General features: G+C 45.7%; 2 protein-coding genes across 5 annotated transcripts in view; both read left to right on the forward strand.

Moving 5' to 3' along the window:
• Positions 1-12,239, forward strand: part of FANCD2 (FA complementation group D2) — a 36,604-nt gene extending 24,365 nt beyond the window's left edge. For all 4 annotated transcript variants that reach the window (XM_071550745.1, XM_071550748.1, XM_071550746.1 and 1 more), the window contains exons 29-44: positions 221-367; positions 1,447-1,563; positions 2,435-2,563; positions 2,760-2,875; positions 3,676-3,789; positions 4,337-4,464; positions 5,784-5,883; positions 6,491-6,613; positions 7,425-7,518; positions 8,057-8,128; positions 8,628-8,666; positions 8,902-8,976; positions 9,736-9,810; positions 11,366-11,512; positions 11,943-12,026; positions 12,097-12,239. In XM_071550745.1, coding sequence (XP_071406846.1) covers positions 221-367; positions 1,447-1,563; positions 2,435-2,563; positions 2,760-2,875; positions 3,676-3,789; positions 4,337-4,464; positions 5,784-5,883; positions 6,491-6,613; positions 7,425-7,518; positions 8,057-8,128; positions 8,628-8,666; positions 8,902-8,976; positions 9,736-9,810; positions 11,366-11,512; positions 11,943-12,026; positions 12,097-12,186 — 1,650 coding nt within the window. In that variant the 3' untranslated portion in view covers positions 12,187-12,239. The remainder of the gene's footprint in view (positions 1-220; positions 368-1,446; positions 1,564-2,434; positions 2,564-2,759; positions 2,876-3,675; positions 3,790-4,336; positions 4,465-5,783; positions 5,884-6,490; positions 6,614-7,424; positions 7,519-8,056; positions 8,129-8,627; positions 8,667-8,901; positions 8,977-9,735; positions 9,811-11,365; positions 11,513-11,942; positions 12,027-12,096) is intronic.
• Positions 12,199-14,616, forward strand: BRK1 (BRICK1 subunit of SCAR/WAVE actin nucleating complex). Its single transcript, XM_071550756.1, has 3 exons — positions 12,199-12,351; positions 12,435-12,517; positions 12,604-14,616. The coding sequence occupies exons 1-3, from the start codon at positions 12,234-12,236 to the stop codon at positions 12,628-12,630; spliced, it is 228 nt and encodes a 75-aa protein (XP_071406857.1). The 5' UTR covers positions 12,199-12,233; the 3' UTR covers positions 12,631-14,616.
• The last annotated feature ends 12 nt before the right edge of the window (positions 14,617-14,628 follow it).

A 14,628-nucleotide genomic window follows, 5' to 3' on the forward strand; every position in this document is an offset into this window, starting at 1 on the left:
CTCCAGTTCCCTAAGTAATATATTTCCTAGAAAATTTTTAGTGACTTGTACAGTCCAAAATGAAAATGCTTTTGATTATATGTTCTTGTCTCCACTAGCTATCATGAGTTCTTAGTCTGTTTTTCAACCTGGCACAAAATGCAGAAATCTGTGTGAAAGAGGCTTTCTGAGGTCAAAAGTCTTGCAGGTTGCAGCCTTAGTCCTGTCACTTCCTTTACAGAGTGCTGCTGATAGAGAGGCAGGACATCCTCTGGCACAGCTGCAGAGCTATCGCCCGTTCTTCCGAGAGCTGGACCTGGAGGTGTTCACTGTGCTGCACTGTGGGCTGCTCACAAAGTCTGTCCTGGACACAGAGATGCACACAGAGGTGAGTGGAACAGCCTAAGTCATCAGCCACACTGATAGGCTTTGTGTAGTGACCTCTCAGAGCCTTGGCCCTTTCTGTTCCCTTAAAGGGGACAGCAGGTTGGTGTTAAGATGTTTTGGTCCAGGGACCAGGAGGGTATTTGACCTTAAAGAAATCCAAGTACTTTGACGCACTAAGGAAAAGAGGACTTTTCTGAGAAAAGCAGACTTGATGTGTAGCAATGTTAAAAACAAAGTGATGTAAATATTGCATAGAAGGAGAAAGATGCATAGACCTAATGGAAAGAAAGTGGCTTTAATATTGAACACTTCTAAGCCATAGGATGCTAAATACACTAAGTGACCACTTGCCTATCAAAAAGAACTTGTAAAGACTGTGTTGCAAAAAGACAAGTGTCTCCAGGCATGAGGACATCAGAAACAGCACAATTGTGGGATGGGTGTTGTGGAGGTGCTGTCCGTGAGCAGGACCCTGTGTATTATCTGGGATCTTATATAAAACTGCATTGCTAGGGATGTGGAAAGTACAAATGCTTCATTTTGTTACCCTCTTTGTAGACAGGCTGAGTCCATCTGGAGTCTCATTTTGTCAGGCTACAGTAAGATGCATAAAATGTGAAAAGACCATGGCAGGCTGGAGCACAGCGTGGCCTGCCCTTGCAGGTCACAGACCGACTGGAAGACTGTAGGACAAGTCTCTTGGGCTATGTGGCATTATTTCAAATCACTTCTTGACTATTACTCAGTTGGTGAATTTTGTATCTCTGGACTGAAACCTCTTTTTATCCTTAGGAGATTATTTTCAACATCAATGTATATAAATCAGTTCTTTCTCAGTAGTTGTACTGTCATTGCCTCAGCTATATTTAGAGCATCAGGGTGGCTTCATGCTTGGAATAACTGGAACCAATGCCCCACACAAGCCTTTGGGGAGCCATAAAATCCAAGCATCTACCCAAAAGGTTCCTCCTGATGTTAACTAATCCAGGAGTCATAACTGGAAATGGAGAGGGTGAGCTCGAGCGTCAAGGCACTACAGTTACATCTGAGTCCTGGGATTGACTGTTCTTTTAATTGCAGGCTCGTGAAGTTGTACAGCTGGGGCCTGCTGAACTTTGCTTCCTTCTGGATGACCTGTGCTGGAAGCTGGAGCATGTGCTGACCTCGGGCTCCACAAGGAGAGTGCCCTTTCCAAAGGCAAGTACAGCACCTGGCAATGGGTCTACGCCTGGGCTGAGGCAGAGCACATCAAGGACCTCCAGGCCTTTCCCAAGAGAAATACTTTTCAGAATTATTTTTGCTCGACTGTTAAATGGAAGTCTGAGGCCCAGCTGTGTATCAGAGCAGCACCTGCTCTTTCAAAAGAGCCTTGTGTACCACTGCCCTGACTGAAGTGTTTGCAGCATCTGATTCTCTGCATATCTCAGGAAAGGGTGTTTAACTGAGGGGAAATCTCATAGCCTCAAAACTTGTGTGACCCTTTTCTTAGCCCTCCCTGGGGACACTGGCTGTGCTGTTCAAGAAGCAGCCCAGGCTGGGCAGGCCAGATGGCTGTCACAGCCAGCAGGAGCTGCTGCATCCATGTTTCTGCTTTTTCTGTATTAGAAAAACTCCCCTGAGTGCAGGGACACCTTGTTGATGCCTTCAGAATAAAAGGAAACACAAGTCCCATTGCATTAAACTGTGAGAATTCACTGCAATCTGATCGCTCTATGATACACGTTGTTCTTTGTCTTTCTTCCTATCTTAATTCCCATGTGCAGAGACTGCCTTCTCCTAATGTTTGAGTAAAATGTTGGATTCTATGATCTTAAAGGACTTTTCCAATCTAAATGATTCTGTGATTCTATAAAAGCTATGTCAGTTTTATTCTTTTAGTCTAGTGTTACCCACTTGTCTGAGTTGCTGGGGCTTGTTCAGCAGAGACTATTGACCTTTCTTACCCCGTGATCCTTTCTGACATTGTATGACATCAGGAATTGCCCTGCTTGGCAGCAGTCTAAGATGTAGCACTAGAAACCTCTAGAAAGGCTGATGAAGTGACTTTAAGCTTTTGGATTTGCTGCAGGAAAGAGGCCACAAGGATATTGGCTTTTCCCATCTGTGTCAGAGATCCCCCAAGGAAGTTGCTATGTGTGTAGTCAATCTACTAAAACCTTTGTGTAAGCACATGGAGAACATGCACAACTACTTCCAGGTCAGTGGGCAGCAATTTTGACTCAAAAAACTGTGAGGTCTTGTCTCCTGTAAAGATATTTTTAATTTTGTTTGTGAGAAAAAGAGTCACTTTTGTTTCTTCACGTTTTTTAAACATGCAGTTTATGGAAATGGATTCTTGTGCCATTATCTTTCTTTGGAATAACATTTAATGAATTATTTTTTCTGTATTAAAGGCAGTTGTACAAAATCAGGGTGTGGAAGATGAACCAGGAGTGAACATCCAGGAGCACCAGCTGATGTCCTCTTGCTACCAGCAGCTGTTACTAACTTTTCGCTCCTTATTTGCTTGGTGAGTTTAAAAAAATGTATATAGTTGCCTCCATGAGCAAAGCCCATTTATTGCTTCCTCTTCTTGTTCCTTTTGTTTAAAGTATTTGTACCGTGCCAATGGCCTGTCAGCCATGCAGAACAACCCACTGCAGTGGGTGGAGACTTTTAAGCACTTCATAGTTATGCCAGGCTTTTTTGCCTCATCCTAAGATGAGCTTAAGCTGTAGGTGATGAAGCACTGAACTGGATATAATTCAATCCATGGGCTTTTAGGTCAGGACCAGCACGAGAGGCATACTGGCACACCTAGTTGGGCAACTTTCATTCTGCCTTGGCATCTTGGAATTTCTTACCCAGTAAGTCCCCTCGTCCTTTGCTAAACTGTCATTACCTGAATCCTGAGTGATGGAAGAATTTCTTTTGCCAATGGCAAAGAATGGACATTGACAAAAAGCCTCTGGTGCTGATGCATTCAAGCTGGATTTATAAATGTCAAACTCAGCAATGCCTGTGCAGCCTGGATTTGACTTGTGCATCTGTTAATACAATCCAGAATAGTAGCATAAAAAGTTCTTTCTAAACCCCAGTTTAGATCTGCATGTGGAAAGCATTTTACCTTTGTTGTACTCCATAAACAGTAGCAACTGAGTAAAAAGGCACATCTGAGATCTGCCTTTCCTGTTGGGCACTGCTGGAGCCTCAGGGCTCTTGATCCATCTTCCTTATTTGTCATCTTGTAAAATGTGTCCAGATATGAATTTGCATTTGATTCCTGTCTTCCTTCTAATCTGATGATGAACTGGATTTTTCCCCCCTCAGGAATGGTTTTTCTCAGCTTGAAAATAGTGACTTGCTGAGGTCAGCTCTCCAGGTGCTTGCAGACAGACTAAAGCCAGGAGAGACAGAGTTTCTTCTGCTTGAGGAACTGATAAGGTAAAATCTATATTTGACAAGGTTTGAAATGGACAAATTTCAAGCACTTTTCTGTTTGGCATTATGGGTAAATGTGTGTTTGGGTGACCTCTCACAGAGACTACTCTAGCTTCAAATAGAGCTTTGTATTTAATTGAACAGCAGTGCAGTCAAACCTAATGAAAAGGAGACACTGGAATATAAAATATATATGAATCTATGGATCTTATTTGTTTGTATGTTGTTTGAGATGGGGAGTTTAGTAGGAGTCTCAGAAGGAATGAGAATGTTCTGGATAGTTAAAATGCTTACCAGTAGACAAAAGCAGTATATAAAGATGTTACGACCCCTAGAGTGGCTGGGGCTTGAGAGAAGTTTCTCAGTGACTGAATTGTGACATACTAGTGGCTGACCACACCTTCTTCAGAAAGGCACTGCTGGAGACAAAATACTGGGATGGGGAGACCTTGGATCTGAGATGGTCTAATGCTTCCTTTTTATTTATGTGTTTCTGAGAGATTACCCTGTCTACACTCTTTTTACCTTTTCCCTTTCCTGTCATCCCCAGTGAGAGTTTTCAGTACCTACTGAATTTCCAGCAGAGTGTTCCCAGCTTCCAGTGTGCGTTCATCCTCACTCAGCTCCTGATTGCCATCGCTGAGAAACCAATGGCTGGCTGGAAGAAAGAGAAAACGGGTAATGTGTGAAGAACCACTAATCTCAGATTAGTTTTCATATGGTCCTCCCCCTGTAAATTTTGGGTTCTGTCTAGAGAGTGAGTCTTCTGGAGGAGAGATTCCCTTTTGTAGCCTAGTAATCTTACTGGGTGAACAGTCCTAGCTCTTGAAAAAAGGAAATAAAAGCTGTTACAAAAAGTAAATGTATTGGAACCTCTTTGGTATTTGTTCTGCTGTGCCTCAGTGACAGACAGGCAGCTGGTGTTTCTAAAAATCAGAGCCTCACAACTTTTAAGAGTTCTAAGCACAAGTCTGCTGTTCAGTTTTAGTACCAGTTAAATCACTGGTTATTGAGGTCATTGTTCATAGACTTAATCCAATGTAACTTCTGAGTACAGATGTCTGTGGCAGCTCATTTCCAAAATTTATGGAAATGAGCTGCAGTACAACTGTTACTCCCAGGCAGAGAGAGGATATGTTCTTAACCCCACACAAGGTTTCAGTTAACATAGTTCCTCTCGTGGATTAGAACCCATTGTGTAAGAGGACTAGCAGATAAGGAACACACGTTGTTCCAGGGAATGCAAGAAAACTAGTTGGTCTCCACTTCATCACATACTGAAATAAATACTCCAGACAGTCACCTCTCTCAGCCATACCTTCTCCTACTAAGACACCTCTAAAATTTGTCCATAGCCACTCAGAATTTTAAGTTCCCTCCTTTGAGACTATTTTCCTGTTTTAAACAGTCCCACACTGGGAGAACTACCTACTGAGTGTGGCAGGGAATAAGTAATTTCAACTAATAATTTCCTTGTTTTGAACATTTCTGCAAGAGACAAGCAGGTTTTTTAGCAGTTTTGGTTTAAAAAATCTATAAACTTTGAACTTGTCTGTTAACATTTACTGTTACAGCATTGTTGCCAAAAGGTCAAGTCACTTGTTATTGAAATTTCATTTCTAGAAATGGATATCCTAAGGGTTGCATGTGGCCTAATTAAAAACAAACAGATGGCACACTGCAGGAGCTACCAAAGAAATAAGGTTTAACATGAGTTTGCCAGGGAGAAATGGCTAGAGGTGAATCCTAGTTCTGATGTGAATATTTATTCCAGGCTAGGAACAGGCTGGATAGGCATATATTTTGCTATCATGATACATATCCTTGTGGCCTTACTGCTTTTTAGGGAAAATGCATTCTAATTTAGCAAAGTTCAGGCACGTGAAGGGTATTGACACTGTGATCTTTCAACAAGCCATTTGGACTCGATGCTTTTGTGTGGAAGAAGGAAATTTTCTTGAATTCTTCTTTCAGTAAGTTATCCTTATCTTTCACAGCTTTGCTAGCAAAGCAATTTCTGTGCCAGTCATGGGTGAAGCCCAGTGGAGACCGAGAGAAGGGCAGCCAGTTCAACAGTGCTCTGCACACTCTGCTCTGGTAAGGCTCAAGTCATTGCCCCAGGCAGGCCTAGGCACTCTCTTTCTAATAGCTACTGTTACTGCAGAGGGATGACCCCTCTGAATTATAACCCTCATGCTTACACAGCTTGGCCTAAAACACTGTTTCTACAGCACTGAAAGACAGTGAGTGATAAGAATAATTCTGTTAGCCTTGTTTGCTAGACTAGGGCTTGTCAGGATACATCAACACATCTCGAAGTGTGCTTATGTGCATATGCACATATATGTGTGGATCTGGACCTTGTTTGCACTAAACTGAAAGTAGGTAAGCTCTCACTAAAGTCAGGGAGAGCAGGACTGGGTATTAGGCAAAATACCATGACAGACTCACAGGATGGTTGAGGTTGGAAGGGGCTTCTGGAGGTCTCCTTGTTCCAGCTCCATGACAAGAATCACAGTAGCATTTAATGACATCACTGTGACAGTTCTAAGTATTGCTCTGCATTTCCTACATGTGATTGCCTTTGGCATAAGGGAGAGCTTGACAGTTTTAGACCACATGTTGCAGGTAGGGCAGTGTTCAAGGCTTTGCTGTGTTACTCTGCATAATATTTACTAATCAGCTATGCTGGTCTTGGATTTAGTGTCTACCTGGAGCACACAGATAACATCCTGAAAGCTATTGAGGAAATATCCAGTGTTGGTGTTTCTGAACTGATCAACTCTGCCAAAGATGGATGTTCCTCTACGTATCCTACACTAAGCAGGTAATTACATCAATTGAAACTTGGAATTGTCTGATATGCATAATGGCAATTTCTGCTTTTAAATATTTAGTTTTCTTATTTTGTGGTCTGTTGTGGTTAGGAGTCTGTTAGTACTACAGTGGACTTCTCTTGACACTCGTAAACTTTATTTTGGCAGTACACAGCAGGACAGGATGTGGTTGGCTTTGTGTCAAGGTGCTATGTCCTGAGCATTAACAGCATGTTGAGGTTTTTACTGTGAGCCATTTAAATTGGAGAATGAGCTGTCTGTTGTCAGGTGTGTTGTCTCTTTTTGTGCTACTGTAATGTTATAAAGCACTCCAAAAGTCAGTCTTAAAGGCTTAGGGTGGCTGTAGGCAATCCGGGGCTGGTATACAGTGTGAAAAAGCACCCTCAGGGTGCTACTGCTACTGGCATAGGAATTTGGATTCAGGGTGTTTCTGCTCCTAGTGTAGGAATTCGGAAGCCTGTTTTATGCAGGGATGACAAAGTTCCTGCACATTGAAACTACCAGAATCACCTTATGCTGAGAGCTGCAAACTTTCCACTGTGCACCCCCAGAGTTACAAGGAAGTGATGGTGTCTAAGTGTGGTTCGTAATGAGGAAGTGGGTAGTGACTTCCCAGATTATTCAATTGTCTGGATGACAGGGCTGGTCTAGACACGTTTATGAGTCCTACGGTCAATCTCCTGTGATTTCCTGCTGAGAAGAATGCCAAGCTGGATAACCAAATTTTCCACACCCTTCTGGTGACAAGCAGCCTGTCTAGATGCTCAGAGCTGGCTTTTATTTTTTTCACTTTCTCCACAGGCAGACATTCCCAGTTTTCTTCAGAGTAATGATGGCTCAGCTAGAGAGTTCAGTGAAAGGCATCCCAGCTGGGAAACCATCGGACTCGAGTGAGGTAGGAGAATAAATCCACTGGACTCTTTGAGGAGAAGACATAAGTTAAACTTCACAGTACAATGAAGTTGTACAAATTGGAAAAGAATTTACTTCTGAGCTTTGTCTAGGAAATGCAGTCAGCTTCATTCAGCAAACTTTGATATAGAGGGTAACATATAAGTAGCATCTTTTTTTCCTCATTTGTACCATGTCAAAAACCTAGTAAATCCAGCAGAAGTTGTAACCAGAAAATAGGCAGTAATTAGCAAAACACTGAGCTGTGCAGTTGGTTTGAACTCCTGTGTGGGAGTACAACATTATTTTGCAACAAAGAGCTGCTCTGAGAGCAAGAAAGGGAGTTAACTCTTGTCATTTTAAGCCACTGATCAGGCTGGAATTGCCATGAAGTATTTTTGCTGTGATAAATCTGCCTGTGTTGAAGGTTTGTTCCTCTGTCTTCAACAACAGTGCTTTGGGTACAGCAAATGCTGAAAGCACATCTAGCAAGGTGAGAGGAAATCCTCCATCCTGGGTTATTGTCCCCTTGCATCCCATAGGTGCAACTGGAGAAGCTGCTGCGCTGGAACATTGCTGTGCGGAATTTCCATATGCTCATTAACTTGGTCAAGGTGAGGTTCTGACTGTTGTTCTGCCTTTACCTTCAAATTCCCAGCGAAGTTTGGTGTACTGAGCTTCGTGAGCACCAGGGAAAAACATGAAGCACGCCTGACTAGTGGAACAACCTGAAGGTGGTTAATAAGCTGGGTATAATCTGTGTGCAAGGGTGCCTGTTTAGCTTTCATTTCAATACTAGTTAATTCTTACAGCCTGCACATCTTACTGCCATAGTTCTCGCGCAAATAATAAGCCTGTTTAAAGACAGGATGATGGGAGGAAGTGCAGAAAAATGACTGCATGAAACCCCCAATTTCCTAGTACAGTGTTTTGTGGTGGACAGAGCCTAGTGCCAGATGTAAGTGGAAGAGGCAGATGGGAGAAACCATGCTGGTAGATCTAGAATAACATCTGACAGAAGGAAACACTCTCCTGATGTACTCAGCTCAGATCACATTGTTTCCTTTAGACTTGTTTTCTGATCTAACTCTTTTTTTCCTCTCGCCCAAGTAGGTATTTGACAGCAGGCCTGTACTCAGCATCTGCCTGAAGGTGAGCAAGAGTTCAAAATACTGAAGAGAGCAGTTTAAGTACCAGCTTTCTTGAATCATTGCCCTTTACTGATCCTGTATATTCACATGAATGTAGTCTTTTACTAAGCAAGAACGGTCTCTGGGAATGAATGTACCATTATCATGGAAGAATGTATCATCTCATCTGACTTTGTGATGGTTCTTTGAAAAGATGTTTGAATTTGCCTTCTGATATATTTATCATTCTTTTGTAGTACGGCCGTCTCTTTGTAGAAGCGTTTCTGAAGCTTGCCATGCCTCTCCTGGACCACAGCTTTAAAAAGCACAGGGTAAGCCTTCTGGGGACAGAATGGGCTGGAACCACTTTGGAAGCATGACTTCTGCTTGCTAGAAAGAGATTCCTGTCTCTATCACATGTTGGCAGACACTTGTGACACTTCATGACAAGCTCATCTAATGTTTCCAGATGTGCTCTGCCCTGTTCACTTGCCCATCCAGTGCTCTCCCAGCAATCACATCACTGTTCCCCAACTTGCCATCACTCTGCTTGGATGACTCCACTGTTAACAAATGAAGTCCTTTCAGCCTCTCTTTCCTTCAAAAGTTATTACCACAGAGGTGTCACTGTCAGAGTAGGAAGCTCGTGTGAGCAGGCAGGCTGCTCAATACAGGGCTTTGATATCTGGAGTTCATATTGGATGCATTTCAAATCACACAATCCAGCACGATGTTTTGAACTTCTTCTCTGGTTCACCTATTCAGAAGTTCTACCTGAGACAAGATGTGACAAGGTTGTTTTAATTGCCCCAACTTTCACTGATAGGCATTCATGCCAAACTCTGATTCAAAATCAGTTTCAGTTCAAAGTGCTTGGCCTTATGATGTATAGTCAGACTTTTATTACCAGTCACTTGACTTAGATGCCCTGTGTAAGTCTCCTATGGCCTAATCCTGTTTGTCTGATGTTTCCTGCATACATGTATCAAACCTTTGAAAGGATTGCTAGGACTAGTGCTGTTTCAATATTCTTGTTTCCCTCATGGAAAAATCCTTTGAGTATGATTTCCTGGTCTACTTATTTATTACAGGATGATGTGCAGAGTTTGCTGAAAACTTTGCAGCTGAGTACCAGACAACTTCATCACATATGTGGCCATTCTAAGGTAAGTTTCAACAGCAGCACAAGCTTCTGTCCTAAGAATCATTTATTTCCCTTCCACTGCTCTTCCAGGGCAAAGGCAGGTTCTACTTGCATGCCTCCAGCAGTCTGTACAAGCAAAAACTCTGAGACAAGGTGAAATAGCCTTGGTTAATGGCCCAAAAATTGAAGTATTTGTTCTCGAAGTGGCTGACTTGGATTTCAGATCAGGTTATCATAATCTTTTTTACAACAGAGGTTCTGGACATCTTTGGTTGTTGGCATCTGTAAGGGGATGGCTCTGAGGACTCAAGCTAAGACCTTAGAGACCTTGCACAAAGTATAGGTGCCGGATTGATAATATGAGAGAGAAGCTTTGCCACAGACCAACAGCCTTCTGAGTCAGAAGAACCAGCAACAGGTGGCAGATGGAGGAAAATGCTGCTCAAAGTCCTCTAGAAGTGCTTTTTATGATGTTCTGTTGATAGAGGGCAAAGGGAAGAGAGGAAGGCACTAACACAGTCTGCCAGTCTCTGTAGGAGACTTGGGGCAGGAAGGAAGGAGAGAATTAGCACTCTGCTTACAGTATGAAGAGATGGTGCTTGTTGCAACAGAGATTTACTGGGAGAAGGCAACTCCATGTGTGCTGCTTTGTTCCTGTTAGACTCCTAAGTCATTCAACGTGTCTGAGAAAGGAGCTATGCCAAAGTAGTTGAAAGGAGAAAGCCACACACCAGCATGGGTCCCCAGCCAGATTTGCCACTGATTTAGTCCAGGACTGGCATCAGAAGCATAGAAATTTTGCTGGAGATCAGAACATGCCATTGCAGCTCTCACAGGAAGAGAGCTGGCATGAACCCTGAAGATTCTAGAAGGTCCTTCTTGTGTTTCAAAGTGAAATCCTCATGCTCACCCCAACATCACAATTCACCTTGCAGGCAGGATGCCAGTGGTGCAGTGTGCCATGTCATGTTTGTCTTTGCACTTGACCAGCATTTTCAAGTTCTATGCTCACCTGGAGCTAAATCTTATACAATACCTGGCATAGCTGCCCTTCCTCAGGTGGTTTTTGCTCACACCAACTCCATCTGTCCCTCCTGTCCTAGTTCTCCAAAAGCCAATGCTTCTTTGGTCTGGAGATGCTGGCTTTGTAGATTATAGTGCACACACATTCCATGTAGCTGGGATAAAGGGATTGCATGAGGCACTGAGCAAGAAAAGATGTGATTGAACTGGCATAATCAATATTTTCATTTTTTTTTCTCTGAACTTGGGAGTTCAGCAGAGGAGATACTAGCCTCTTCCTAGAGTTCATGACAAAAGCTGAGGCTCTTTCTGTTATAATCCAGGTGGATATGGATGTTTGGATTGTTGCAAGGAGTCATTTTCCTGCCTTAGGCAAAATACTGATCTGAGATTTATTTTTTAACAATAGCTATAATTTGGGCGAGAAGTGACATTCATCTGGGCAAGCTCTGTGGGGATCATGTCTCATCTCTCCCACCTGATAACCAATGGATTTTAAACAGCCAGAGCACTTACGCAAGAATCAATCATAGTTGTGTTTTACTGTTTCGTAGATTCACCAAGACATTGGACTGACCAACCATGTGCCTTTGTTGAAGAAGTCACTGGAACAGTTTGTGTACCGAGTGAAGGCCATGCTGGCGTTCAACCAGTGCCAGGAGGCTTTCTGGGTTGGCATCCTCAAAAATCGGGATCTGCAGGTGAGAACCACTGCCCTGCTTGGGGCAATTAAACCCTGGGAAAGGACAATGCTTGTGTGACTGCAGTGCAGTCATGTCTAGGAGAAGTGTTTAATTTCAAGATTAAGGACCTGCATCTCTGGGGCTCCCTTGCTGCGACGAGGGGGCAGGTTTGGTTGCGGTGAGGGGATGGAGGTCCTCCCCTGTGAGAGGAAGAGATAGAGGTCACTTCAACACCTTCACACACTCTCTTGTGTGGTTTTAGCAGAAGCCAAATCTGGCTCTTTTCATCTTTCACTGTAGCAGCAGGACAGTTAAATAACAAAACCTTTTTTTTACTTGAAAGCTTTTTATTTAAGAAGGTAACAAAATGCCATTTACTTCGATCCCACTCTGGCGCGCTTTGGGTGCTCCTCACACGCTCAGTGCGGCTCTTCTGCACCCAACTCAGGGAGAAGAAATCCTGACTCAGGGCTCTGAGGAGCGGGACTCGGACGGGGGCTCGGGGGACTCGGCGGAGGAATCGGCTCAGGAGGTACCGCGGGGGCCGCGGGCAGGGGAGGGCACGGGGGGCGGCCCGGGTGTGACGGCGACTGGTCCCGCAGGAGCCGAGCGGCGGCGACACAGACACGGACACAGACACGGACCAAGACCGGGACCCGGAGCGCGGCGGGGCCGGGGCCGGGCGGGCCTGAGGCGGCGGGCGGGGCCGGGGCGCGCAGGCGCGGCGGCGGCGGCGGCCATGTCGGTGCAGGAGGACCCGGTGCAGCGGGAGATCCACCAGGACTGGGCCAACCGCGAGTACATCGAGGTCATCACCAGCTCCATCAAGAAAATCGCGGACTTCCTCAACTCCTTCGGTGAGGGCGCGGGGCGGGGGCGACGGGGGCTGCGGGCGGGCTGGGCCGGGGCCCCGCGGTGTCTCACTGCCGCCTCCCCGCAGACATGTCGTGCCGGTCCCGGCTGGCCACCCTGAACGAGAAGCTGACGGCGCTGGAGCGCAGGATCGAGTACATCGAGGCCCGGGTGAGCTGCGGGGCGGCGGCGGGCGGGGGGGCGGTGCGGGCCGGGCCCGGGGCCGGCCCTGGCTGAGGCCTTTCCTCTTCCCGTAGGTCACCAAGGGGGAGACGCTGACATAGGCCCGGGCGGCCCCGGCCCCGCCGCCCCCAGCACCGCCGCCCTGCACCCCGCCGGGCCCGCCGCCACCGCCGCCGCCTCTGCTCGTGTTGCCAATAAACCGCTGTGCTCCTGCCCTGCCTGCTCTCTGCCTGCCTGGGGCCGGGCCGCGGGATGCCCGGCTCTCTGCCACCGTCCTGGATGTCCAGAGCCTGCCCTTCGGTCCGCGCCATCCGTGGGGTCTGGGCACGCGTTCCTCCCCATACCGGGGGGCTGTGCCACGGGGACTGCGGGCCTGGCTCTTGTCAGCTCCGGGAGGTGCCTGACCAGCCCTTGAGGTCCTCTTTCCGGGGCCACAGCAGAAAATCTGGTGATCTCAGTGGTCTGGGGGGTATCTCAGCCTTAACATGCACGTGTTGAGGCAGTGTGAGGACATCTGGCTCACCTGGCGTGGTGCACTTGCCACAGGAGAGGACCCCTTGCCAGCACCTGGGAAGAGGTGCTTATCCTCCTCTCTGGGAGGCAAGTGGCAAGGAGAAGGAAGTCTCTCAGCCCTTCCCACCACTGCTCTATTTATCTCAGTTTTTCAGTGGGCATCTAGGTCTGCACATCACTGCTCATATTTAGCGTTTGTTGGGGAGTCCATTGAGTTGGTATCTACAGTAAAGGTTTTATTGCTTCCCAGAGCACTTTAAATGTAAACTTGGTATATTATTCTTCAGCTGGAATCTTAGCTTTTTTCACGATGGCAACATGATGTTTGCAGTGTTTACTGAACACCTGGGCAACTTAATATTCTTATATTTTTGAGGCTGTCTGACATCACGTAGTTGCTCCTCAGTATAGGTTCTCCTCCAAGCTCAGTTTTATTTTCCAGAGCAATCTCTGTGTTTTCCATTGTTTGAATAAGTGCTCCTCCAACTTTCCCCCAGTTCTCTTAGTGGTTACTGTCTCTTAGTGGTTGGGCTGCACATCAGGAAGGCTTGGCTGCTTTTGGTGCATAGTGCCTGTGGAAATGAGAGCTTTGTAGCAGCCCTGCAGAACTTCCAGTTGAGTGCAGCAGCCGTGGATTGCTGTGCTTTTGTGGGGAATATTAAATGAGGGATAGTGCTGCCATACACTGGTAGTGGGAAAGCAGCCCTCTCGGTGGCTGCTCTACAGCCCAAGTATATCAAAAGTATTCTCATGGCCCATGCATTGCTTACTGTGGATGTGCTGGAGTCCTGATATCTCCAGACAGAGATAATTCAGTACTTGACAAGGCCCTGAACTGCTCTGATTTTAAAGCTGGCCCTGCTTTGGATGGGAGCAGGGTGAGGTAGAGGCCACCAGTGGTTCTTGCCTAAATTATCCTAAGATTCTTCACCCAAAGACTTGAACAGGAGACAGAGGGTACGACAGACATAACTGGAGCTGTAATGGGCTGACCACTGGAGATCCATTATTTGTGTCTGTGTCCAGCTCATAGTGTGATGTCTCCCTTGGATCCCTTCCTCGTCTCCTGACAGGCTGTTTTAACGGTTCTCCCTTTTTACTCTGACCCCCGAAATTCTCAAAGGAGTGGGTTTTGCCATGCAGTAGGTGTGGCCAAACATCTTTGGAATACAGATCTGCTGGAGAGTACCACTTCTCCCAGGACATGGGCTCTCATGAAGTGTCAGCACTGTGGGTTCAGCCTGTCTGGTTCGTTCCACAGGGATGCTGGGCAGCTCACTGTGGTATTGAGTTCTGCCCTTCTCCTTTGAGGGAGTCAGTAGTTCCCTGGAGCTCTGCAATGCCAGGCTTTCTGGTTTGGGTGCTGCTAATTCCAGGCCATCTCTGGGAGGTGGAGAAGCCTTGTCCTCAGGCTGTGATACTACTTTTTCCAGCAGCCACTGTGATGTGCAGCCTTGTAAATAGATGAAACTTTGATAAATTTCATTATTGCCTTTTTTTCTTTGTACTGTATTTTGGCTTTTTTTTCAGAATATGATGCCCCAGGAACCCACATTAAACTTTTCTGGAGTGGATTTGTGTATTCT

The sequence above is a fragment of the Pithys albifrons genome, chromosome 3, assembly GCF_047495875.1.
Source record: "Pithys albifrons albifrons isolate INPA30051 chromosome 3, PitAlb_v1, whole genome shotgun sequence".
Lineage (NCBI taxonomy): Eukaryota > Metazoa > Chordata > Aves > Passeriformes > Thamnophilidae > Pithys > Pithys albifrons.

Bases quoted from the DNA above. Each gene is read 5' to 3' on its own strand.
- BRK1 (XM_071550756.1), top strand. From the start codon at position 12,234: ATGTCGGTGCAGGAGGACCCGGTGCAGCGGGAGATCCACCAGGACTGG. The intron at 12,352-12,434 runs GTGAGGGCGCGG...GCCTCCCCGCAG, and splicing joins GGACTTCCTCAACTCCTTCG to ACATGTCGTGCCGGTCCCGG. The intron at 12,518-12,603 runs GTGAGCTGCGGG...CTCTTCCCGTAG, and splicing joins TCGAGTACATCGAGGCCCGG to GTCACCAAGGGGGAGACGCT.